Genomic DNA, 27,517 nt, shown 5'->3' on the forward strand with positions numbered 1-27,517 from the left:
ACAGCCAAAGAATGGATGGATACGGCCAACAAAAACAATGTGGTGCGCATGCAAACAGAAATGGGAGACGCGACTATCGGAGCAACACAGTCCTCAACACCATCCACGTCGACAGAAGATGACCAGTTGTGGGACGCCCTTACCAATTCCAGGATCTCCTTGCCTCTGCATAAACTCTTACCACTCATGACGCGTTTTCAGGACACCTTGGCTACACTCACGTCCAACACCCATTCCACCGCGCCATCTGTGCACTTAACCGAGCTAGGAACGGGTTCACCCCTCATGGATGCGCAGAATCTAGCCATAAAAATTATGATTAAAGGAAGGGACTTGCACGGGTGCATAATCGACGGTGGCTCTGGCGTGAATGTCATCAACGAGGCTACCTACTAGAAACTCGGCCTAAATCAATGGGAACCTTGCCCCTTTTGGCTTCGGATGGCTGACACACGATTGGTTCGGCCCATCGACTTTACTCTAGGAGGCCACATTTTCACTATCTCGGCCATTGTATTATGACTCGAAGCACAGGGGGCTTACCCAATGTTACTGGGCAGACCATGGTTGCACACAGCAAATATCAAACAACATTGGCAGCGCAAAATGATCTCGTTTCGCCGAGGAAAGACCAAGGTCCGGAACATAACCGAAGAACGCGTACCCACACCCCACAACACCTCGCCGTTATACGCGGAAGGGGTGCACATGCTCGACGGGTTAGCCGATGGCGAGGTGGATGACTTCCTAGAAGACCATCCCACTATCATACCGAGCGTGCCAAATTGTGTTAACCATTTTGTTGGAAACACCTTCGATATGCCTACAAGCTATCGGTATCAAGGGAAGTGTAACGTGAAGACTTGCGCACGGAGGCGTCGTTAGGGGAAGAAAACGGAGAGCATACCCGGAATAGAGCCCGGGTCATATACGTAGTTGAGACCTTAGAAACGACGGTTGTAATGGCGGTTGTCTTCAACGTAGTTCGTTGTGATCTCACAGCTGTAACCGGGCGTGCCAAATCGCGGCTACTAGGGAGGATTAAGGGCGGTTGTTGCCGCGTGAATGTCGCCAGTTTCTCCTCTGCGGCTTGCCATAGGTCAGTAGCCTGTTTGGCTTGCTGATGCGCCGTTTTGATACGTCGGGCCATGTCCTTGGCTACCCGAGTAGTGTGGTGTAGATTGCGATATGCCTCGACTAAGGCCATGTTCAAATCTGGTAGTTCCATGAGGAGCGAAGCATTCTGTACTTGCTTCTTCCATCCTATCTTCTGTAAGGCTCGATCCTCATGAGGTTCGATTTCACCCATTAGAGCGCGTTGAATCATCTTTGTTTCGGCGTGCTCCTTGGCCATACAAGCGGCGGTAGCTACTTAGGCGTGCGCGACGAAATCCATTAACTCATAAGTTGTGCCCAGTCAAAGTAGTGCACTGAACTCGTATGCCTCCATGGGGAGATCTTTGTAACTGAGGACTTCCTCCTCTGATATCTGCGTGGTTTGTCCATGCTCGATCGTACCGACTTGGAGCCATGACTCTGCTGGTACTATGTCCGTGGAGGTGGGGCTGGCCTCTTTTGATTTCTGACGTTGGTCACCTTCGGTTTCTGTGGTTGCCTCTCGAATGATGCAGCGTCTTTTTGGCAGCTGATCTTGTGCGTCTGGGGCCGGTGGTGATGGATCCTCGGCCTGTTTCCTCTTTTGTTGTCGGATGGCCGAGGGCTGCTGGCTTGTGGGCCGTGGGCTCAGTTGTGGAGAGGTCATTGATGTCCTTGGTGGCCTCTGGCGTATGGTGACATCCTCGGGGATGGCCTGCTCGACCTCATCCCATTCAACACGGGATGTTGTTACCGCCCGTTGTCTTTGTGTTTTTGGTGGGGGTGGGGCCGAGGCAGAAGCGGAAGTAGGGTTCTGAACGCCTGAGGGAGGTGGAGAAGACGAGGAGTCTTCCCATTCTTCCTGAGTTATCTCCAAAATCTTCTCCTGTTGTTTCCTTGATGGTGGTGGAGAGGTCAGGATGCGACAAGGGGAAACCGAAGGAGGTGGGTAGAGGACTGTGAGGAAGTGATTGATCACAGGCAACAAATGCTTACCGGTTTGGAAGGATTCGAGTCACTCCCCACGGCAGCTCGACCGGAAGAACCTGCCCCTGCAGACGTCCACATCCCACCGGAGCCACAAACTATAACCCCGACCCTGCCTGAATCGGTCCCAACAAAGGAGGGCACACACGACGACACCGCCATCCCCGACTCGGCAACACAAACTCCATCACCAACCCCACCTGCCGAGCAGCCAGCCCAACTCCACGCCTCCGAGGATATCCTCGGCATATTGGAAGAGGAATAAAACCAACCTATAAGCCCTCGTAGGAACGGGCAATTTTTGTAATTTGTGTTGTTTTGCCAAATCCATGGTGAACCGTGGGTCCGACGGACAAAGTCCTGTCCCACGGTGTCGTGAAGAAAACCGCCCACGAGAGGAATCGGAGGAACAAGGCGTGGGAAACGGCTCTACACACACACGCGCGCCAAGAAGTACCTAAGGACGAAGTGGGTACATACGAGGATCGGAGGGGGAAGATTCGTTTGGTATGCAGTTAATGCCAAACGGCCTCTTGACGGGCAATAAAAAGGAAGAGGAAGAGGAGACAGGGGGAATCTCGCGCGGAGAGGACGAAGTGCTGCCGAACCGACTTCGGAGCTTCTCTCTCACTCCTGCTTTCTCTGTCTTCTGCTCCATCGCGTACCTGTGCAGGTTTCGAGGAGGCTTGCGCTGTTCCGTGGAACGCCCCGAGTGCGTCCTGCAGCACCTCCGACCTGATTTCCCTTTCTGTGCGTCAAGACATACAGGGGGGTCGGCATCTGTTCGCCGCCCTGTTCGTTTTCGTTAGTATCTATTTCGTGCCCCACCGTGGGTTGTAATACTTTAGTCTGTTATTTTCTTGCATTCATAAGTACATATCTTTCGTTGTTGCGTCCATCTGCGTCGGCTTTATTTGTGATCTCTGTTTGTTGGGCCGTGTCCCTGTGCAATTGCCGGTTCTGCGCAATCGGATCTTCGGTTCTGTGTAATCGGGTCTCTCTCTCTTACTCCTCTCTCTCTTGCTCTTCGGTTCAAGACCCCCGTGGTCCCTCCTCCTTTCTACACGCAAGGGCGTAGCAACCCCGACATCTTGGTGAACCCGACGTGAAAGAGGCGGCAGAAGAGTAGGAAATGAAGGGGGCGGATCTTGCAGAGGCCATGGCTTCGGCCGTGGATCGGATAGTAAGCGCGCGCGAGGGCACCGGCGCCCTCGATAGAGCTATTGAGGCGGTCGTCGGAACGATCGGTCGATTCACCGGAAAGGATGCCACGAAGTACCTGGCGTCCTACAGTGCGGAAATGTTAATGCGGGACATTCCGGAAGACAGGCGTCTTGCCGGTTTTCCCCGAGTGGCGATGCCGAGCATCCACGCGGAGGTGCTCGAGGTGCGGGCGGAGAGCCGTACCTGGGAGGAGTTCGAAGGTCGGCTCCTGGAGAAATACGGACTGGACGACGCGCTCCGGCTTTCGAAGCGAAGCTTCATGGAGTGGGTGGAGTCTCCCGGGAAAGGAAGGAATGCGTCGGCACTCCTCCGGGAGTTCGAGGAGAACTTCGCGCGCCTTTCGGCGCTTGACAGGATGGTCCTGGATACAAGCCGGGTCCTGCTGTTCATCAAATCGGTTGACGAGAGGGATCGGAGTCACGTGGGCGCCCTGCTAGAAACCGAAGACGGGCTGACAGCCGACTGGACGGCGGTCAAGAGAGCCTGCGGCCGTTTCGACAAACGGCGAGAATGGGAGGATGACAGAGCAACCGGGTCGGGCTCAGTCGCGGCGAGGAAACTCGAGCTGGCGCAGCCGGTGCGAAGGGGAGAGACTCGGGAGTGGCTGGAATCCGGTTCAGCTCCGACCGGCGAGATCAGAGGCTCGACTGGAGGAGCTGCGTTGGAGGAACTGACGAGGGCGATAAAAGACCTCCAAATCGCACAAGCCCGCAGAGAAGGCGGAGGACCTGCTCGTGACCGACGGCCGGCGGCGGGGAACAGGTGCATGTGGTGCGACGGGGTCGGCCACATCCGAAAAGACTGCGGCGATTTCGCAGAGGCGCTGAGGAACCGGGTGGTGTACCTATGGGAAGGCCGGGTTCACGCCAACGACACGAGAAGGGCCCTAAACCGAAACGACGGGCGAGGCGGAATGAAGAGGTTGATGGAAGAGGCGGCGGCCCGACATGCGGAAACCGTCCACTACTCGGCGTCGGCCGGTATTCGAGTCGGGGGCGGCGAGGCCCGAAAGGAAAGCAAAGCCGGATTCTGGCCGACGATGCTGGAAGGCCTTGCCGGTGCAGGGCTTAAAAGGGAGGAATCGGACCGTGCGGAGAAACGGATACGGGAGATGACCGGGTGGAGCGACCTGGTCGAGGAAAAAACGGGCTTCGTGGAAGCCGCTTGCCGGAACTACGAGGCTCTGGTAGAAGAGAAGCGGGTGGGGAAAACCGGGACGACCGGGCCCTCACAACGATACGAGACCCGGTCCGGGCCACGACGGGACGAAGCCGGCGGGGCCGGTACGCAAGATAAACCCCAGAAGGGCGGGTACCGTCTGGGGACGGAGATAGAAAGAACCACGGACTTACGAAAGGTCCTGGAGGAACGGATCCTCGACAGCAAGGTGGAGCTGTCGTTACGAGAGGTGCTGGGAATCGCCAAGAAGGAGTTCCATGACTCCATCGTGGACTTAGTGAAACGGAAGAGGCTGTCGACGGAGACAGAACCGGAAAGACCGGTGGAAGTGCGGACGACGCACCTAGACGACATGGCGCTGGGAGACGAGTGGGCGGAAAGCCACTATTCGAGACCACACTGGGCCCGAGCGACCACAGAAACCCCGGTAAAGATCGGCGATGTCCAGGAACCAGTGATAGCTTTGGTGGACCACGGATCGGAGATCAATTTGATGTCCATGGACTTCTATAAGAAGGGCAAATGGCCGATCAACACCAAGCACGGGTGGAAAATAAGGGCAGCAACGCGCGCCACCGAGGAACTGCACGGGGCCTGTCCGAATGTGCGAGTCAAGATCGGCGACGTCGAGATTGACCAGCACTTCTTCGTGTAGGAGACGTCTTCGCATCCCGTCATACTGGGAGAGCCGTACATCACGGCGGCTCGAATGGAGACCAAGGTGCTGGACAACGGTTCGGCCTATGCGCGGGTCAAGAGCCAGGACGGGCGCCATTCGGTCCAGTTTTTGACGGTCAGGCCGAACCACGAGCGTAACCGCGACTCCCTCGGCTCCGATAACCGAGAGGATTTTTAAAGAGGGCTGCCAAGGCGTGGGGCCGCGACAGTCCGGACACCCCGGGAAAACCCCACACCTGTACGATAAAACCGAAGAAACCTTGTATCATAGGTAGGGAATTTTGGTTCTCCGACAGCGGAGCGTGTACGATAGTCGGCATCGGCGGCCGAGAGAAGACAAAGGCGGAGGGGAGACTTCGAGCGTGCGGAGTTCTCGGCCCGGACGAGGAAATCAACGGAGCCGTGGAGGCGGTCTCATTCGACGACACCATGGGAATGCTGAAAAAGGTAGTCGAAGAAGGCCTTAACGAAGACCGGACGATACCGGTGTGTTCCGAGGAGATGTACGAAGTCATCGCGGACTTCGGTCGAGGGCTCGAGTCAGTTCGGACGGCCCACGTAAGCACCAAGTACAAGACTGTGGACCGGAAGGTAAGGCCAGTCGCGGCACCCTTACCGGAGGACAGCGCGTCGAGAATCAAAGGGGTTGCATCGGACCCTAGTCTACGAGATCCGGCCTGCATAGGGCACACCTTCACCGACGAGACGCTCCGAGAGCTCAAAATCGGTGGGGGCGGGTTCCTACTGCCGGCGGAGGAAGACCGGTTTCGGAGGATGCTCGGAAGGCACGGGAAAGCCTTCGCATTCTCACCGGAAGAAATCGGGTGCGTAGACCCGACGATCGTAGAGCCGATGGTGATATTCACGGTACCGCATGTACCGTGGAATCTCAAGCCAATTCCGGTTCCGAGAGCTCACATCCCGAAGCTGATGGAGCTGTTGAAGCAGAAAGTTGAGATGGGCATTCTCGAGCCGTCGAGCGCCCCGTACTCGAACCGGTGGTTTACCGTGCCAAAGAAAAACGGATCATTGCGCTTCATTCAGGACCTGCAACCGGTCAATAGGGTGACCATCCGGAACGCAGGGATCGGACCGACCGTAGACGAGTTCGCGGAGGCCTTCGCCGGAAGGTCGATTTACTCGGTCGGTGATCTATATTCAGGGTACGACCAATTCCAGCTAGCCGTGGAGAGCAGAGACATTACGACGATGCGAACTCCCCTCGGCCTAGTTCGGATGTGTACACTGCCGCAAGGAGGGACCAACTCGGTGGCCCACATGGTGAATGCGATGAACAAGGTTCTGAAGAACTGTATCCCGGACATCACCATGCCGTTTCTGGACGACATCCCGATCAAGGGATGCCCGGTGGAAGAAAAGGACGAGACGATCGGGCCGGACGGATGCCGGCGATTCGTGGCGACGCACATCGACGACTGCGAGAAGGTGCTGCAAAGGCTAGAGGATGCGAGACTCACCTTCTCGGGGGAGAAGTCAGCATTCGGGCAGTCGGAAATCATGGTGGTCGGACATTTATGTGGACCATATGGCCGGAAACCGTCTCCGGCAAAGATAGAAGCCATCTCCGCGATGAAGCCTGAATGCAGCTCGGTCACGGAAGTACGAAGATTCTTGGGAGCATGCGCCTTCTACCACATATGGATCCCGCATTACGCGCACGTCGCGGAGCCACTGTACGGGTTGCTGAAAAAGGGGCGAAGGTTCGAATGGCTAGACGAGCATGCGGAATCGGTCCGGAAGCTGAAAGAGGCCCTTGCAGCGGCACCGGCACTCCGGAAGGCGGTATACGGGAAGGGTACCCCGGTATTCATAACGGTGGATACCAGTCCGACCGGGATCGGATGGGTCGTGAACCAGGAAGACGAGGACGGCAATCGGTTTCCGATCCGATTCGGCGCGAAAGTCCTCAGTAAACGGCAACGAGGATACGCCCAGGTTAAACGCGAACTCTGGGGTATTGTTTCGGCGGTTAAGGCCGACAAAGACTACCTGATAGGGACAGAAGTGATCATCGAGACGGATTGCCTGCCGATTCTCGGTATGGTTTCCGGATGCGCGACTCCGGACCTGGCGATGCTCAGGTGGATAGCGTACATCAAGTCCCTGGACCCGGAAATACGACACGTTTCCGGGAAAGACAACGCCATGGCCGACATGCTTTCGAGGGCGAGGTTCGACGACGAGGGCGGCATGGTTTCGGAAGACGAAGAAGTCGGCGTGGATTTCTTCGAGGCGGCATACATAACGACCGACGGGATGAGCACTCCGGCGCTTAACGAGTTCGACGCGAGCAAGTACGACGGGGAGTGGCTGCAGATTGGCGGGTTTTTGAAGACAATGACGCCCGATGCGTCATGGACGAAGGACGAGGCCAACCGGATCCGGAAGAAAGCATATCGATTCTTTCTCCGAGATGGGCATTTGTGGAGGCACCCGAAGAAGAGGAACGGCGTCCCGCTCCGGGTGGTGGCGATGAAGGAAGAACAGGAGGAGCTACTGGCGGCCTACCACGACAGCCCTTGGGCTGGACACCGTGGAACGTGGGCGACGTTTGAGAAGCTGAAGGGGAAGTACTGGTGGCCGGGATTGTACCGGGACGTGCATCGGTTCGTGTCAACTTGCGAGAGTTGTCAGATGCACTCGATAGTCCGACACCGGGACGGGCTTCACCCTACGTACCCTCCGACTATCCACTTCAAATGGATGGTAGATCTGGTGACGATGCCGATGGGGGTAGGACAGATGCGGTATCTGGTGCTAGCGCGGGAAGACCTGACGAACCAGGTGGAAGGCCGAGCCCTTCAGAACAAGACGACCGCGGCCGTGTGTCGGTTCCTGATCGAGGACGTGATATGCCGGTACGGGTGCGTCGGGAAGATCGTGGCTGACCGAGGGGAGTTGGACGCCGAGGAAGCCGCGGAGCTGTTCGATCGGCTGGGAGTCAAACTCTCGCTCACCATTGCGTACAACCCGGAGGCGAATGGAAAGGTGGAGCGCGGACACGGGCCGATCGTTAAGGCGCTGGTTCGGGCATGCGGAGGCCAAGTCGGCAACTGGCCGCGACTTCTACCTTATGCTTTGTGGGCAGACCGGACCACGCACAGTTCGGTAACCGGGTACATGCCGACGGAGCTCATGTTCGGCCAGAAGCCGATCATGCCGATTGAACGGACGATCTCCTCGTGGGCAGCGGTCGACTGGCGGGACGAGATGAGCCGGGAGGAGTTATTGGCCGCACGTATACGACAGCTCGAGCGGAGACCGGAGGACGTGGCACTGGCTACGGAGAAGCTCCGGGTGGCGAGGACAAAGAACAAAGCCCGGTTCGACCGAACGCACCGGCTACGACCGGAGAAAATCGACGAAGGTGACTGGGTGCTCGTCTACGACAGCAGCCTCGACAACCAGCACCGAGCAACGCGGAAGTTCGCACGGAGATGGTTCGGGCCGTACACGGTGCAGAGCGCCAACGACAACGGGACATATCATCTGGCGGAACTCGACGGTACGAGAATAGCGATACCCGTGGCCGGGAAGAGGATCAAAGCTTTCAAGAAGCGGCACGACGACGAACCCGACCCGATTCTCCTGGACAGCAGCGACGACCGATCCGAGGCCGAGGAAGGGCCGGCAGGCGAAGAGTAAAGGCGGGCCGGTTTTCTCCGTGCCAACTTAACTTGGCGCATGCCGGTGGATGCGCGGTTAGGTGGGGGCGGATGTCGTGAAGAAAACCGCCCACGAGAGGAATCGGAGGAACAAGGCGTGGGAAACGGCTCTACACACACGCGCGCGCCAAGAAGTACCTAAGGACGAAGTGGGTACATACGAGGATCGGAGGGGGAAGATTCGTTTGGTATGCAGTTAATGCCAAACGGCCTCTTGACGGGCAATAAAAAGGAAGAGGAAGAGGAGACAGGGGGAATCTCGCGCGGAGAGGACGAAGTGCTGCCGAACCGACTTCGGAGCTTCTCTCTCACTCCTGCTTTCTCTGTCTTCTGCTCCATCGCGTACCTGTGCAGGTTTCGAGGAGGCTTGCGCTGTTCCGTGGAACGCCCCGAGTGCGTCCTGCAGCACCTCCGACCTGATTTCCCTTTCTGTGCGTCAAGACATACAGGGGGGTCGGCATCTGTTCGCCGCCCTGTTCGTTTTCGTTAGTATCTATTTCGTGCCCCACCGTGGGTTGTAATACTTTAGTCTGTTATTTTCTTGCATTCATAAGTACATATCTTTCGTTGTTGCGTCCATCTGCGTCGGCTTTATTTGTGATCTCTGTTTGTTGGGCCGTGTCCCTGTGCAATTGCCGGTTCTGCGCAATCGGATCTTCGGTTCTGTGTAATCGGGTCTCTCTCTCTTACTCCTCTCTCTCTTGCTCTTCGGTTCAAGACCCCCGTGGTCCCTCCTCCTTTCTACACGCAAGGGCGTAGCAACCCCGACAACGGGCGTGCCAGGTGTTGTCCATAGGCAGAAATATAAATTAATTAAATGTAATACGTCGGTAGGTAAGGCGAGTAGGTAAGGTAGAGTTAGGTAAATGCCGAGTTTCGAGCCTCACAGTCAGCCGACCGCTCGGCTCTGTATGAAGAAAAAAGAAAAAGTATATAAACCGAGGTCTACGTACCTCAGCAGGGGGGAGATATCTAGAGCCTAGGCGAGGTCGTTTCATAATTATAAGAGCTTTGTAAGGTCACTGGTTGTGAGCCGTGTTTTTGTAATCATCGCTAACTGTTTGCAGTAATACATATCTATTAGCTCTTATTGTTTTCATCTGTGGGCCGTTGTTTCTAAGGTCTCAACTACGTATACGACCTGGGCTCTATTCCAGGTATGCTCTCCGTTTTCTTCCCCTAACGATGCCTCCATGTGCAAGTCTTCACGTTACACTTCCGTTGATACCGATAGCTTGTAGGCATATCAAAGGTGTTTCCAACATAACGGTTAACACCACCCAATTTAATCTTGTCCTTCCTCCCAGCATATATACCATAATAATACTTAATCAAGGGGTTCCATCAAATTGGTTGCCTTTTCCACTCGTCCTCCCATATAGAATGTTTATGCACAAGATTAGGCAACAAACATTTCCAAGCTCTTAGCAAAGAGTCAAAAAATTTATCCAAAGTGAAAATGGAAGTCAAAGGCATATCCTCGTGCACAAACCACCACCTCACATTTTGCTTCCAATGTCCGCCACTAAACAAAACCAATTCCTTCATACGTTCATGAAGTAACAACTTCCATGGCTCATTCCCTAGTAGCATACTTCTCACAATAAATTTCCCGAGTAATACTTTACATTGAAACATTGGGTCTATCAACCCTAATCCACCCTCATGAGGAGGAGATATTATCACCTTCCACACAACTTTAGATCTTGCATTTGCATCAAATGCACCCCATAAGAAATTGCGGACAAGCCTCAATACCTGAGAGAAAACAAATCTTGAAAACAACCAAGATGGAAGGATATACCGCATCGAAGACAGAAGCACTTGATTAGCAGTTACAATTCTTCTAGCCAATGATAAATGCCTAGAAGACCAAAACAACAATTTCTTCTTCAATGACATCAACAAAGGGGTAATAAGTTGATCATGTATAATATCAACACCAATTTGACAACCAAGATATCATACTGACCTCCCATATTGAAGCCATTGAAAATACGATGGGGCAACCAATGTGGACTCTATTATTCTTTATTCTTATTCCAATTGATAATAGCACCTAATCGCTCACAAAACTCTTGCACCACGCATTGAACATTACGTAAATTTTGTCTTCCCCATCCACATATAATGTTGTGTCATCAGCAAATTCATTATCAAGCACTTGCTTATTATCAAATCCCCATTGCAAACCTTTAATTCTTAAGGCATGATTATTAAAATACACATGAAAAGCCTCAACTATTAATAAGTATAGGAAAGGGGCCAAGGGACACCCTTGCCTAGCCGGCCTTGAAATAGAGAAGGGAGTTTCAACTTCCCCCGTCACATATACGAAACTAGACACACTCTTATACAAGGCTTTGACCACCACTACCCAAGCCATCGGAAATCCTAGCCATAAGATAACATCCTCGAGAAAATACCAATCAACTCTATCGTATGCCTTTTCGAAGTCCAACAATAACACCACTAGGTTAGCATCCTTCTCTTTTGTCAAAGTTGTAAGCTCCCAAAACATGAAAATATTATCAAAAATAGAACGCTCTTGAAAATATGGTATGTTAAGTGTTTTACAACTATGGTAATGATATAACATAAAACTTTCCCTTTTTCTTGAGTACAACCACAAGCAAACTAAGCCACAAGTAGTCTTCTCGATGGGCCGAATAAAATCAACATGAAGAAGCTCATTGAGCTCCTTCTTTATGCAGTCATCATAGTTAGGGTTTTGTACCTGCAATGTTGAATTGTGATCACATTTGCCTTGAGTTGGAGCTTGTGTTGGTTGAAGTGTGTGTTCAAAGCCTACATGTCTTTTTATAACCATGTGAACACATCCTTGCAATAATCAAAGGCTAAACAAGTTGGCATTAGAACAATAGATTCAAGCCCTTCTTAATTCTCCACCAAGACCAATTTGACTTCTTCCAATTTTGTTGTATGCACATAGTTAGACACTTACATTTCATGGTCCTACATTGTTAGCTAGAAATATTCATCAAAACTGTGTGCTTGTGTATGGAACTATGTGCCATAGGATTCCAAGTCTCATGGTTTGATGGAGTTCGACCAAGAAATCTATAAGGGTTCCGTTGAGGGCCCTATAGTAGAGCCAATTGTGTCACCAATGCTTGGTCCCACTCTCTGGGATCATGGTGTGTTGATGGCCATTGCACTCACCTTTGCCCAAATTTTGCTATATTAGGAAGTCACCTTCTATATATCAACATCAAATAAACGGACCACTTGAGGGCATTGGGCCAAATACACATGTTTGTCTTGCATCTTCCATATCATTCACCATATTGAAGACCTTTATTTCCTACAAGGTGGTCATTGAGTTATGTTGGGGTCTTCATTGAATAGAGGGTTTGACTTCATTTTCCCCGACCAAATTGGTGTTATCAATCATATTGATTTTGCCATGTACAATGAGGGCCTACTTAGGAGGAGTGGATAGGTGTTGGTGTCAATCGAGCAAAGAATGACAAAAGAAATTTGAAATAGGTACTCGTTGGCATGGATTTTGAGATCCTTGATCAAGCTTGGTAGTTTTTTGGCGCATCCATTTGCCTCCGAAGGAAGAAAGGGCAAGTTTCCCATGTGGTGAGACCCAACCCAATGTGCTCGTCAATAATGTTAATGCTAGAGCGGTAGTGGATTACAACCTCTAAGACATCAAACCAATTGATATAGAGGTTAAGAGTTGGGGAGTACACATCCAATACTAGAGAACTAGTGGTGGGGTTTGTGAATGCCACATCAAGGGATACTTCCTTTGTGGGAGAGGCAATTGCCGAGGGAGTGATGCATGATGAGTTGGATATCATTTAGGATGATTGAGAGAACCTAACAAACTTTGACCATATGGTTGCTCTCATCGATTTCTACTACAATGTCATTGATGGCTATGGGTGGGAACGCTCTTCATCTTGGCTTCCGAGGCCCAACTTTGGTGCTAGTTATACCAATATGATCAACCATTCTGTGGTGGCTTCAAGGGATTATGACAATCTCCATCTTTGTGATGATCTCGAGGATCCCAACATAGAAAACATCACAATATCCACTTCCATTTTCTAATAAGCTTCTTCCTTTGATAGTCCCAAGTTCCAACCTCTTTATCTTCTTTAGCACCTTCTTATTTAAATGTCAATAACATGCCATATGTACAAGCTATCCAGTTACTTCTTCTTTTTGTTACTTACTACATGCAATATGTATAAACTATCCTATTACTTCTTTTTACTACATCGAGTATATTTATTTATTTAAATATTTATTCGTGTGTGTGTGTGTGTGTGTGTGTGTGTGTGTGTGTGTGTGTGTGTGTCCAGGTTCTATTTGCACACGCAAACTCGGTCAAAACATATTATGGACCTAGTATTCATATGGTGACAATTTCCATGTTGAGAACCTTCAATCAATCAATCAGATATTTAAAGAAATCACCCTTGTCTAGAAAGCTAACTTTACAAAACAATCTCATAAATACCCATGAACTTCTATTGATTTCACTCTACTCTAGAAAGACAATTCTAGCTTAACAGTCTCATCAAACCTTTTAATGTTTGACAATTACAAGCTTATTTATATTTGTAAATCTTGTTTACTATAATTGGCAAAATTGGTGTAGTGGTCCTTGAATATACAATTAAGTCCTAGTAATCAAAAGTATGAATTAATTGCTTTACATTTTTATCGCCAAGCCTAAAGAGCACCTAGTGAGATTCAGTTTTTTATTCCAATCCCATGCAACCTATGTCAAGAGGCAATCTATCATATTGAAATATCCTATCTACTTATATAATATATTGAGCGGATCATTTCGTATCTACAATTGTGCACATGTCATACAAAACATTTATTGGTTTACTCTAGATCTAAGTTGTGTAGACACAATAACCATGATCATCCCTTATACAAGTATTCTAAATTTCAATCTAATACAATAAAATATGTCGGGCACATGTATGAAATATCTAATACTTCCTCAACCTAAAATGAATGTCACATACCCTTGCATAATAAATGTCACGTAGCCTTCATTTTTGCATGCCCTAACTACAATATTATATGTGTCATTTCTGATATAAAAGAAAATGATGCATGCATTTCCATTCTTTTGCAAAATCATGCGTGTTGTTTCCAATGTAGTATAACATGATGGACACATTTTCATTCTTTAAGCAACAGATAGTCAAGCCATTATTAGCCCATTTACTTGCCCTCATTTATGCACCAAGTTCAACTATTTGAACGAGTTCTTTTGAATGTTGTACTTTCTAGTTGCTTGGGTAATTAGAAATGGTATAAATGTTTACAATAATGGTGGCCACCTTCAACTGCATTGGTAATGTCCACTAGATTTCCTCAAAATGATAGATTTTCGCAGGTATTGCATGCCAAGCATGCATTATGTGAACACCTTGTGACATAATCTTGCCAATAGAGATCCCAAATATGTATTGGGAGTACCTTGTTAAAGACATGAGAATATTCTTATTATTAAAGTAAAATCTTTTGTCCGTGACTCAAAAGACCATACCATTTATTCAAATTCACATGTACATAGTATACTTTTGTGACGAGCAAGTGATAGGTGGGCTTCTTAATTGGGAAGAAGAACATTTTCATATGGTGGGGGGAGTTTGTTTTTTGCTATCCATGACCCTCCATGGCCCATCCAAGAGTGCCCATCACACATACGTCACATACCCATGACCATCTAAACCCTATTGTTTGTGTGCAACCATGAATTCATCATATCGTACAATTTCTTGAGAGATTACTTACATATCAATGACATGCCTATGAACATCCATTGACACCCTCAAATCCATGTACATCTGTAAACTCTCCTAATCATATAGTTTTCATGAAGAGATCATGTACACATCCATGACATGCCAACAACCATGACATGCCCCCATAAATTCCTTGTGCAACTATGAATCCTTCTGATCATACATCTTTTTAAGGGAGTTCCTTTACACATCCCTTGCATTACACTTTGTCTATTAATTAAATGTCCTTGCATAAAAGTTATCACTGGGAGTACTACATCAATACAAAATCATCATTGCAATACCCTTAGCATAAACTTGTCATCATCGTAACATTAATATAAACTCATCATTGTGCGACTATTAACATTAATTACCAAATGAATGAACACGTATAACTCCTACAAAGCAAATTTGAATAGACTAATATCATTTGTTATTCTTTTCTCCAGTGTGTGAACCATGGTAACAATAATTGTTATCAATGACTTTGCAATATACTAGATGCTCCTTGATGATGATACTCAAATGAGGAGTGAGATGCTTGCCAGAGGTGTCCATGTTACTTTCAACATCAATACTACCACTTTTGATGGTTGGAAGTTATGTGTCGTGCACAAGTAAACCCACTTTGAGCACTAGATAGGCTACATATGAGTGAAATGTTAGCCTAGTACGCGCTGAATCGAAAATTATATATATACAAGCAAAATAAATAATTTTAATATAAATAAAAGTCAATATTCGACAAATAAATACTAATAAAATAATCTATGCAAAGATAAAAAAGTAAACAGAGATTATTGAAATATACAAAACTAAATATAATATTAATTATTTTTCTTTTTGGAAGGGGACTTGCATCACTAGCTGAACACGTTGAATGCATCCTCTTCGAGTAATAATAAAAAAATTAATCTTTTGAGAGGAGCTTGCATGAGCCAACGATCAAATGCAATCCAACCCCTATATAAAAATTTTAGTTTGCTATCTTTTCCTACATTTTTGTTAAGGAGTGTATTCTTATTTCTACAAAATAACTTGTGTTGATGAAGCCAATACGTTTGAGGCTTATGTTCTCAAGCCCAATGAGGAAGTCTTATTGTGTGGGGTCATTCATATGCAAAAGCATTTTTATTGTCCCTTATACATTAAAATTGGGAAAAGGAATCAAATGGCTTTTAAATAGGTGCGGTGGAAAACTTGCGAACTAAATAGACAATTTCAAGTGCTACCTCCCCTCGATAATGTATGCATTAAAAGTGTTCATGAGTTTCAACATTTATTATTATAGTGATTGTTATGTATTACAATGAACCAAGTCCCCCAATTTGTGTACGTGTTGAAGTCTCCTCATCAAGACATGAAACATTATGCTATAGGCGACAAATTATGAAAACAATATTTTAAGAAAATATCTCGAAGGATAGCATCGTCATGTGGCCATTCAACAAGTTTGATGGAATATATGGTGTACATCTTGTTTTCGCATTACATCTTTAAACTATTTCATTAATTTCTCAATACAACCAACGTTTTGTCTTCTTGAGGTGTTGAAAAGCTTCTCTGGCACCAATTGTTTGTACAAATTAATACAATGACTAGAAGAAGATGTTCATGCACTCCAAGATGTCATGGATGTGTAAACGATACCACACTTAGTGATATGATTAGGAGTATGACGCCAAGTTGCAGAATCGTTTTTGTCATATGTAGCCAAACATCATCAAGTTGTAAATGAGCTATTGCTTTAGTTAAACAAAATGTCCCACTTCATGAAAATTTTAATTTCTTGATTAAAATTGTGGATTTTTAAATGGGCCTCATTTCCCAATGTAGACTTGGAAATTGTGTCAAGGCTAAGGCAAGAAACTCGATAACCACATGCATTTATGCTCGCAATTTGTTTCCAACTCAAGCCATTGAAATATTAATAGAAGTTAACATTGATATATTAATAAGTGCATTGTTATATAGAAGTGTAAATTCCAATACATCTATGGATTAGTCATTGATTGCAAGGGAAAATGTCGGAGATTATTACCAAAAAACGAGAATGTCCATTACCATGATCCCTGCACGCAAAACTCCACTCTATATTTTTGGATATGGCACGCCAATGCTTTTTCCCATGTCTTCTTTCATATACCAAATGTTAATGGTTTATAAGCCATGAATAGACATGATGCAACTCATATAATCATCCCTAGAGATTGTTTGGTAGTGGAAATATCAATCTATCAAACGATCTCGAGGTGTGAAGGATGATATTATGACCCTTGTCATTAGTTATAAACGGGATGCAAGGGACATGATTATTCCATTGCTACATCTCTTGATGCATGATTGTGAGCCACCTTGAATGTATGATCTCAAATCCATCAACTTTGATTTGTTGACCTTGATTGTGATTCAAAGTTGCTAGAATGCCTTTATGGGATGTAATTTTTATGCATAGGTATCCATTAGATACGTTTGATCCATATGCTTGACAGATAGTGGGATGCTTCATCAATATTCTCGAGGTATAAAAGAGGGTTATAGGCACTTTGTATACTCTCGAGGTAGGCTGCAAATTTGTCTCCTTTTAATGGTTTGTTTATGCATCGATATTGCAATAAGGAAACAATATAGAAATTGTTGATTGTTTTCGTTTAAATTCTACCATTTCTTGGCATAGAGGATGAAAACTTGAAATTCATTTGAATTTCGCACACACGGTCTTGATGCATCTCTTTCTCTTCTCCCTAGCTAAGCACCATGTCACTTATCATGGTTTTAAAGCAAAGACAACACTGTTGGAACTTGAAAAAATGAAACAATAAACATATCCACATCGAGAAGAGAACCCATATTAGGTATATTAAATAAACAAAATAATTATTGCTTTCAACATAACCTTGATGAAATTAGTATGTATATTTGGCCTTTATTAATGACATGATCGAAAGCATGCCTATTCACCTCGTCCATTTTGTAAGCGTTGTTTCTGCATAATATATTTAATACAATAATGGTCTGGTAAACGTCGAGATGATGATCACAAAGCTTTCATCCTTTACACTCTATCACTCTACATGCAAATTGTAGATTGGGTAATGGTAATGTGAGCTTCTAGTGTCTCTTTTACTTGATGTACACAATGATCTAGGTGCCATCACCAAAAGACGAAAGTATGGAGGGTAAATCCAAAATGAATCAACAACTTACATCAACTAATATTGTTGTCAATGGTAAATTTGAGCAAAAGTTGTGGAACAAAAGGTTGTAGAAGAACCAATGTTGCAAGGTAGAGCGAAGTTTGTGACATTTTTCTATTTAGTTCTCGAAAGAGATGCAAAAGGCTCTATACAATTAGGAAACATCCATGTTAAAATGGGTTGCAATAGAAACTTCCTAGTATTCATGTTCATTAAGAAGTTTGGCGTAATAGATACAAACAATGAAGGTATGTTGACTACAATCTAGTTTTAATTCAATTTTATCTTTTTGTTGATCTCTTGATTTCTTGCGTTTCATTAATGTAGGATTTACCTAGCTTTTTACAATGAAGGCATGCTAACTAACCTAGAAATATGCAAGGTTGCTTGCCTACAATATTTCGTCTTATATTCCGTAGAAAACCCATACACCTAAATCCATATGAGGGGAGCAAATCTATTCCGAATATTAGGTGTTGCAACCAAAACATAAGCTTTACGTAGAGGGGCGAGGAAAGGGATCCAAGTAGTCGACTTGAAAATGTATACTTAACCTTGCAATGTCTTGTGACATTAGCTGCATGGAAAATGGTGTTGGAACTTTCTCAAGATCTCCACTTCTTAGAGATGGGCGAATGGAATGGAGGAACCCATTCACATCATGGCATACTCCATCTACAACGTACAAGTTGAGCACCATCTTGTGATTTTTAGATCGGGATGTTAGCATACCTTTAGATGAACTCATGTTGGGCATAACTTGCATTGATCATTAAAGCTTGGGACAAGTGAGCATATTAACCTCAATTATGGCCATGTTCACAACGAAAACTTGCATTGATAAGTAAAGATTAGGACAAGTGAGCATATTAACCTCAGTTATGGCCACGTTCACAACGAAAACTACATACACTAATTTTGCTCCAGCCCCCGCAACGATCCATTCAGAACATCTGGATTCCATAGGACTCTTCATGATCAAGTTGGAATCGGGCGACAACGAACTTCATGGATAGATCCTGGACCTTGTGTGCAAATTTTTCTCTCTTTTGGGGGGAGGGGGGGGGGGTGTTCCCATTGCAGGAGGTTCAGGGAGTGAGTTGCAAGTTGTGGCAACATGTTCAGAGGAGTTAGTAGTAGTATAATATATGGAAGTGTAGTGCTTGAGATATGGTGGTGGTGACAAGAGGAGGATTTTTAAAGCATACACATATCATTGTGAAGGGATGTACGTATGTACGTATGTATGTATGTATGTATGCATGTATGTATGTATGTATGTATGGTATGCATGTAAAAGGAGCATATATCATTTATTATCAGCATTATTATTATATGTTGTTATTATATATAGTGACGCGATTTTGAAAAGAAAAGAGAAGAGGAAAAGAAGAAGAAGAGAGGATTGGTTCAGAGCCAAAATTTATTGAAAAAGCGGAAAATGTTTTAAATGCCAAAAAGCCGGACAACAAACGACAGCCTGCAAAACCCATAAAAATACATAATAAAATAAATAAATAGATAAATAAATAGATAAATAAATAAATAAACAAATAATAAATAATTACCCCCCCCCCGCCCCCACGCCCCCAAAGGAAGTATGTAGAAGAAGAAGAAGAAAAAAAAAACACGAAAAACAAATAATCAAAAAATAAATATAAATAAGAGCAAATAAAATTAAACAGAACAAGTAAAATAAGTACTATGTTTCATAATATCAGTAAATAAATAAATAAATAAATAGGTAACTAAATAAATAAAATGTAACTAAATAAATAAATAAATATATGGGTAAATAAATAAATAGATATGTACATAACTAAATACATAAATAACATGTAACTAAATAAATAAATAAATCTCTGGAAAAAAAATAGTAAATAAATAAATGGGTAAATAAGTAAATAAGAATAATAAATAAATAAATAAATAAATAAATAAATAAATAAATAAATAAATAAATAAATAAATAAATAAATAAATAAATATAATAAACCGTTCTACGCAAAGCTTTCCCATTTTTTTAATAGCAAAATAAAAACCCAAATAAATCTATTTTTAATTGAAAAAAGAAAGAAAAGTAGCTGCTCCCATGAGTAGTGGTAAAAAGAAAAAAAAAGGGAGAAGGTCAATTTCTCTCTCTGTCTCTGTCTTTGTCTCTGTCTTTGTCCTGAGTAAACCCTAATTTGCCACTTCTCCCCAAACCCTAGAATTCTCCCTCTCCCTCTCCCTCTCCCTCTGCGCAGAACTTCTCCGCAGACACCTTTCTCCCACCCCTTCTGCTGATTCTTTTTGTTGTCGTTTTAAGGGGGACGCCACAGCTATGGCGCTCTGAGCTTTTCACCTTCGCCATGTACACATTCTCTCACAGGTCACAGAATATTCTCTGTGTCGACTTATTGACTCGCTCGTCATGACTGATTCGAAGAACTGGTATCAGAGAGTGAAGGATTATGTATGGAAGAACAAAGATGAGCTCCGTCACTCGTCTGAGGCCCCTGGGGTTAGAGATGGAGGTAAAGCGTTTCCTGAAGAGATCCCTTCTAGTATTACTAGACAGAAAGTCGCTGCTGCAAAGCAGTATATCGAGAATCATTACAAGTCTCAGATGAAAATCCTTCAAGAGAGGCGTGAGAGGTAAAATTCTGCATACCTTTCTCCATTTTCATCTTTTTGGACCCAGGTCTCAGATGAATATCCTTCAGGAGAGACGTAAAAGGTAAAATTGTTTGTCCATTTTCTGACTTTGAATCATTACATGTAGAATTAGTATAGGTCTCAGAATTCAAGAGATGTATGCAAGGTAAATTTTTTCATGCATTTTCTCCATTCTCAGCATTTGGTCATCATTACATTGAGATTCATTCAATGAAAATCTATCAGGTGTGGGAGGAGAGGTAAAATTGCTAGTTAATTTGCTCTATTTTCTCCCTTTTGTAATCACTTCATCAACATTTAGGACATGTGTCAGGTGAAAATCCATCTGGAGAGACCTGAAAGGTAGAATTTCTGACGCACTTGGCCTCCTATAATCACTCACACACTCAGCCTTCTATAATCACCTCGAATATTATTTGATGAAAATCCTTAAGGTGAGGCATGCAGGTATCACCTTCAGCCGTAAGTTATCAGCACATCAAGAATCATTCTATGAAAATTCTTCAGAAGAGAAGTGAACGGCAAAATTAATAATATTTTCCTCCATTCCTGGTCGTTTGTAATCTTTGACAAGTTCAACGCTGCAACTTCTTCTGTCAGAGGCATAGACTCTATTTTATTTTTATTGTAAAAGCGTTAGCATAAAATTGTTCATACAAATGTGCCTTTGTTCTGAAAATCATCCTATGAAAATTCTTCAGGAGATAAGTGACAGGTAAATTCACTTATATATTTCTCAAATTTCAGTCTTTTGTTATCATTGCAAGTTTAGGATTACGTTTTTTTCTTGAAAATCCTTTATGTCACAACTTCTGTCAGAGGACATGGAGTGCCTTTTCTATATTTTTATGATGCTGGCATCAATACGTTCATAGATTTGTCTGCGTTTGGGTGATAATTACAAGCATCAGATGAGAATCCTTCATTAGAGGCACAGGAAGTAAAGTTGGATCAAATAATTTCGTCCACTTTCAGCCTTTGTGCATAGAAACATTCTTTTGCCATCTATTAGGAGTTCTGTTTGTAGATACATATGCTTTCTTGCATTGGCGCATTTCCTGATGTTCTGCTTTGAAAAGATTTCTCAAATTCATCTCAAGAAATTATTATTATGTTATGTTTATGCTCATCTGGTCAGCTGGTTCTCAGGAGGATCATGCTGGAGCAGAAGCTTGCAATTGCTAATGTTACCGAGGAGGAACAAAACACTTTACGCAAGGATTTAGAGAGGAAAGAGACAGAGTTCATGCGCCTGCAGAGACGGAAGATGTGTGTGGATGACTTTGATCTTCTGACCATCATTGGGAGGGGAGCATTTGGAGAGGTGCAATTTCTGTTCTATAACTAACATACATCAGCAGTTCAACAAGTTTTATTCTTTTATGTTGGATTTGCTATTAAGTACTTTGCAAATTTCTAAATTTGTCGTGTACGGGGTTAGAGGGACTGGTCCCACATAATTGCTAATTTCAACTTGGGGAACATCTTGAAGATGGCAAGTATGAAATGCTGAGAATTTAAATTTGAATGGACTAGCTGTGTCCCGAAGATCAGATCTTTAAGATCCTAGTTACACCCTCAATTTATCCATAGATGCCAGCAAATAAATAGTCTTAGCTAGGTGAAATTAGTCATGATTGAAAACAAATATTATCTCCATCAAAAAGTGTCTAATTTCTAAAGATTTCTTGTGTTAAATACCTTGCTTCTTTAACTCTCCAATGGCATAATGTTCTTTTTCATGAATTGATTGACTAGTCTGTATTTTTTGTCTTCTTCTTCTTTTTCAAACTTTAATAGAGGAAATTACTTTCATTGGGGGGATTCTACCTTTAGCTATAAGGTTTATTTTGCTACGAGTTTCCTCCATACTAGAACTTTTCTAGCAGTCAAGAGAAGTTGTTAATGTAACCTCTAGTCTATGTTATCATGACATATTTCAGCTTTTAACTGTGGCATGTGGTTCACAGGTAAGGCTGTGCAGAGAGAAAGCAACAGGGCATGTTTATGCAATGAAGAAATTAAAGAAATCAGAAATGCTTCGAAGAGGACAGGTATATGTCCATACACTAATGTAAACAAAGAAAGTATAGATGGCAATTTATTGAAACATTTGTTTTGCACCTAAACGTGATTCATATGGATTGCACATAGGTGGAACATGTCAAAGCAGAAAGAAATTTACTGGCTGAGGTGGACAGTAACTGCATTGTCAAGCTCTACTGTTCATTTCAGGATGATGAATATTTGTACCTTATCATGGAATATCTGCCAGGGGGAGATATGATGACTTTGCTCATGCGTAAGGATACTTTAAGTGAAGATGAAGCTCGGTTCTATGTTGGACAGGCAATTCTTGCCATAGAGTCTATACATAAGCACAACTACATTCACAGGTAGGCAGGTTTTACCTTCATCAAGTCTGTTGATGTAATCAAAGTCTTGATATTTATGGGCTTCTTATATTGTGGATAGAGAGAGTCGAGACGCATACGTGTAAATGCTAACACCTTCATACAAATTGTCAACGCTTCCAAATTGATGAGAATTAGTACATACTAGCTGCGATTAAAAATACTCCCTGTAAGGAGTCTATTGGGAGACCAGCTTAAGGAATTAGGTTAAATCAAGAATGGAAATCTTATCCAGTAATCAGTGGGAGTGACATATTCCTTTTGATATCTATAAAATGAGAAAAGCCCATAAACAAATTGCATGACCAAATAATTATCCAAGTTCTAGTCATAGGAATGACAGGAGAGAGGGGTTCTCTATATGGAAACTGATGTCCAGGGTCCTCGGTTAGAGCTTTAGACTTTGGGTGAATGTGAATGGCTCATTTTTGGAGAGTGGATCCCTATGTTCAGTCTCTTATTTAGTTTCAGCATCCAATAGCTTGATGATTCTATGAACCTCAGTGTCAGTGAGTTGTGGAAACGACGAGTATGGTGGTATGGCTCTCCAAAACAAGTATGTGAGTGTCTTCCCCTTTCCATGTAGCAAAACAAGATTTGAAGAGTCTCTATATTTCTCAAACTCCAGTAGATGATGATGGTCAATTGACCCCGTGGTGTGGCAGAGAGCAGGGCCTCACAGAAAATTGTAGTGTATCTCTGTCTAATTTTTATATGACCTCTATAATGGTCCTATTTTCTGAATCTTATCTCCTTATTAGGCAATCCACAAACTTCAATCTGCTGTGCCATGATTCGTAGTGGTTAGGAAACACATTTCTATCCACGGTAATGTTCCTTACCTGATTGTTGCTTTATAAAAGATAACAAACTGCATCTTTGGCACTTCTCCATTATTTGCTGCTGCACGAGTCTTCAAAATTCAACAGTGGACAGCAGAAAACTTTCTGTAAATGTATAAATGTGTATTCTATTCCTAAAATCCATAAAACAGTTTGTAACATGTAGGAAATACCAAGCTAAATGATTCCTATGTTTTGTAAATGTGCTTCATTGGGCTGTAAACTTCTTCAACATACATCAAAAACAAGTAGAAATAAGTTGACCAAAAATCCTAAATACCACACTAGAAAGGGCCCATTTGTTTTCAAGCATCACCAAGAAATGTGATAATGCTCATGTTTATATGAAATTCAAGGTTACCAAAGTAGTTGGGATTCAGAAAATTGATAGATACGAGGTTCATTAGATTGTAAGATTGATCATCTTACTTTAGTTATATGATATGGAAAATAATGGCTCACAAGATTTTTATTTTCCACATTTTCCTCATTCATGTTTTGAAGACATCAGAGTGTTTATGCACATGTACAATGTGGGTATTAACGTTATACGAGAATTAGAGACAACATGGGTAATTACATGCATGTACAATGTGGGATCAGCACCGACAGTAGTATATGGCTAAACACAATTGAAAGGATTTCATATTGACAATGTGTGCATTTGTTCTATCCATTTATGATTTTGTCAAGTTTAAACAACAGCATTATTCTATAATCCACTGTCTGAGCTCAAGGCATTATGCAAACAAATTACATGATGTGAATGATTGAGCAGTAGTGTTGCACATTCAAGAAAAGTAAGTAGATATCTAAAGTCATTTTTAAACAGGGATATCAAACCAGACAATCTGCTGTTGGACAAGCATGGGCACATGAAGCTATCAGACTTTGGATTGTGTAAGCCTCTGGACTATAGTAAGTTGCCTTTGCTGCAAGAAAATGATCTAGTAAATGAGGATCGAGCTCCATTGAATACCAATGGGAGAAAAAGTTCTGCACCTAGACGCACACAGCAAGAACAATTACTTCATTGGCAAAAAAATAGGCGCATGTTGGTATGTATTTCACCTTGCCTAGACATGCAGTTTTGGCTTATTGTATTCCTGATATTTTCCATCTATAATTTAGAAGCCTTCACAATCTAATACGTAAAGTATCCTGGATATTTAAAACTCTCTCAAAAGTCTAAACCATTTGGAAAAAAAAACCCAATGAAGTAATTTTGACATTTCTCAAAACATAAAAACATAATTTTTCTGGTGCAGAAAATCCTTAGCATGAGTAATTTATAAACAACATTTAGTGCTGCCACATCCTAAACATGACTTTCTTGAAACAAATAGTTGAGTTTAACAGAGATGCATAAAAGTTCTTATTAGCTTTAAAATATCTTACCAGGTATCTCATTAGTTGAGTAACTATTGAGATAAGACTAATATTAATACATTAATGAAAGATATCTTACTTTTGCAAGTGCCTCGTGCATTATTCAAAGATATATTTGTCATAAATTTGGTTATTCACAGTACATTGTGCTACAGGCGTATTCAACTGTAGGTACACCAGATTATATTGCTCCGGAGGTTTTACTCAAGAAAGGTTATGGTATGGAATGTGACTGGTAAACCCCTAAAAAACTCTGATGAAGCAACATTAAGTTTAATCAATGTTCTTTAAGTGTGGCAGAGGATTCTGAAATGTTTCCTTATAGGTGGTCCCTTGGTGCTATCATGTATGAAATGCTTGTTGGTTATCCACCTTTTTATTCTGATGAGCCAATGTCTACATGTAGAAAGGTGAAGCTATGATATACACACCACAATCTCCTTTATGCAAATCCAGAATTGTACAGCAAATCATGATGATGAGAGGTTTAATTGTTTGTTCAGATTGTCAATTGGAAAAGTCACTTGAAATTTCCAGAGGAAGTTCAACTGTCTGCAGAAGCTAAAGATATGATAAGCAGGCTCCTTTGTGATGTTGAACATAGGTTAGGTACAAAAGGTGCTAATGAAATCAAGGTTAGTAACCTGATCCATCCTAAGATGAGTTATTTTTGTTTAATATCTGGGTTAGCATGTTAATAATTATTTGTTACTCTCCTCCAGGCTCACCCTTGGTTCAAAGGCGTTCCTTGGCAAAAACTTTATGAAATTGATGCCGCCTTCAAGCCAGAAGTGAACGATGAGTTAGATACCCAGAACTTCGAGAAATTTGAGGAGGTAGACCTCCTTCTATGAAAAATGAGAGTAAAACATACTTATGAGATATTCTCTCATGCAAATGATGTTTGTTTTTAATGAAGCAGGCAGGTACTGATTTACAGACACCATCAAAGGCGGGTCCTTGGAGAAAGGTATGGTATTTATTTTCTTCAACATTCATTTATAAAAACTAATTATCTATCTGTGCTCGTGAAACAAACACGTAAGTGTTTATTTAAGCACAAAAATTGTATCAAAATAGATAATATGATGTTTACATACACTGGTTATTTTGTAACAGATGCTTTCATCAAAGGATGTGAACTTTGTTGGGTACACATATAAGAACCTTGAGATAGTGCAGAATGCACAAGTTCCTGGTTTTGGTATGTGTTTCTATAGAATCTCTTTCCTTAATATGCATGCTATTACCTGTATCTAAATTTTCTGTTTCTAAATTCATTAGCTGAGCTGCGGAAGAAAGAAAAGCCGAGACGTCCATCTGTGAAGACACTATTCCGTGAGTGCTGCATTTAGAATTTTTTAAGCTTGTAATGCTATTTAAATAAAGAAAGTAATCATCCCTTGTGCTTTTGGTAATATTATGACTACCCCTCTAGTTCTAGCAATATCAGTATTTGCGCCTGCCCATTGTTTGCAATTTTTTTTGATAAGTCAGTCAGATGGTTAGCTTTATAATTGTAAATATGTGGGTGTCACAGAATCAAGCTCAAGTGGAACTCTTCCCACCATTCAAGGAAGCTTCCTAAATATGCTCCCTACTCAGTACGAGGTCTCGGAGTCACCTGAATCATCTCCTTCTCAACTTTTGCATCCTGTACAGCAACAGCAACAGCATACTGTATATCCCAGATAAAGAAAGCATATGCTCTTTGAAATGAATTATCAAAGGTTGTATTCATATTCATACTGTGAGCGTAGCTCTTTCCTCACATCTGGGCTTGCTGTTATAGTAGTTGTGGGTTTAGAGGATATTTGGTAATTCTTTAATTTTTTTTAAGTTTATGAAATTGTCTCTCTACTTCACCATCAACAGATGCATGTGGAATTACTAAGTGTTTAAAGATTGTGCAGGGGAGTTGTCCAGAGGATACTTGGTAATTCTTTAATTTTTTTAAGCATATGAAAATGTATCTCTACTTCACCATTTACAGATGCATGTGCAATTATGTGAGGGTTTAAAGATCCTGCAGTGGAGTTGCTGAAATCGATAAATAACATTAAGCAAAATGTTTGTACCAAGTACTAGCAGTATGACTAATTGGCTGTTATTATTGGAGCAAAGATAGGAAGCTGATGTGTTGTTTTTCTCATAACGGGAAATATGCGCATTGAAATTCCATTAAAGATGACAAAAAGATTGGCATAGCATGATGATCTTTTTCCTCTTTACCATCAAGTAAAAGAATCTCTTACCTCAGTATCCCATCTTCCCATCTTCCCATCTTAGATTCTGCATATGCGTGACCATTATGGTGTCTAACCACAATCCAGAGGTTCTGTTTTTTTATAAGCAGGATGCAGTAGTGTCCTCTCG

The 27,517-nt window shown here is 43.3% G+C and overlaps 2 protein-coding genes across 2 annotated transcripts in view; both read left to right on the forward strand.

Moving 5' to 3' along the window:
* The window catches only part of CCB1 (cofactor assembly of complex C), a 95,360-nt gene that overhangs the window by 39,884 nt on the left and 27,959 nt on the right, over positions 1 to 27,517 (forward strand). The gene's annotated exons all lie outside the window — the stretch shown is intronic.
* LOC147854260 (uncharacterized) lies at positions 19,975 to 27,071 on the forward strand. The gene is made up of 13 exons (XM_087330857.1): positions 19,975 to 20,475; positions 21,646 to 21,820; positions 22,467 to 22,550; positions 22,651 to 22,892; positions 24,585 to 24,810; positions 25,297 to 25,376; positions 25,467 to 25,551; positions 25,645 to 25,776; positions 25,864 to 25,977; positions 26,064 to 26,111; positions 26,261 to 26,345; positions 26,426 to 26,479; positions 26,682 to 27,071. Exons 1-13 carry the CDS (start codon positions 20,252 to 20,254, stop codon positions 26,834 to 26,836), a joined length of 1,704 nt encoding a protein of 567 aa, XP_087186983.1. The 5' UTR covers positions 19,975 to 20,251; the 3' UTR covers positions 26,837 to 27,071.

The sequence above is a fragment of the Azolla caroliniana genome, unplaced genomic scaffold (assembly GCF_043228905.1).
Source record: "Azolla caroliniana isolate FFs.n. ecotype wild unplaced genomic scaffold, voAzoCaro1.0.p SCAF_15, whole genome shotgun sequence".
NCBI classification, from domain to species: domain Eukaryota; kingdom Viridiplantae; phylum Streptophyta; class Polypodiopsida; order Salviniales; family Salviniaceae; genus Azolla; species Azolla caroliniana.

Excerpts from the sequence above, each read along its gene's own strand:
- LOC147854260 (XM_087330857.1), top strand. The coding sequence starts at position 20,252 with ATGACTGATTCGAAGAACTGGTATCAGAGAGTGAAGGATTATGTATGG. Across the intron at positions 26,112-26,260 it reads AGGCGGGTCCTTGGAGAAAG|ATGCTTTCATCAAAGGATGT; the intron begins GTATGGTATTTA and ends ATTTTGTAACAG. Across the intron at positions 26,480-26,681 it reads ATCTGTGAAGACACTATTCC|AATCAAGCTCAAGTGGAACT; the intron begins GTGAGTGCTGCA and ends TGGGTGTCACAG.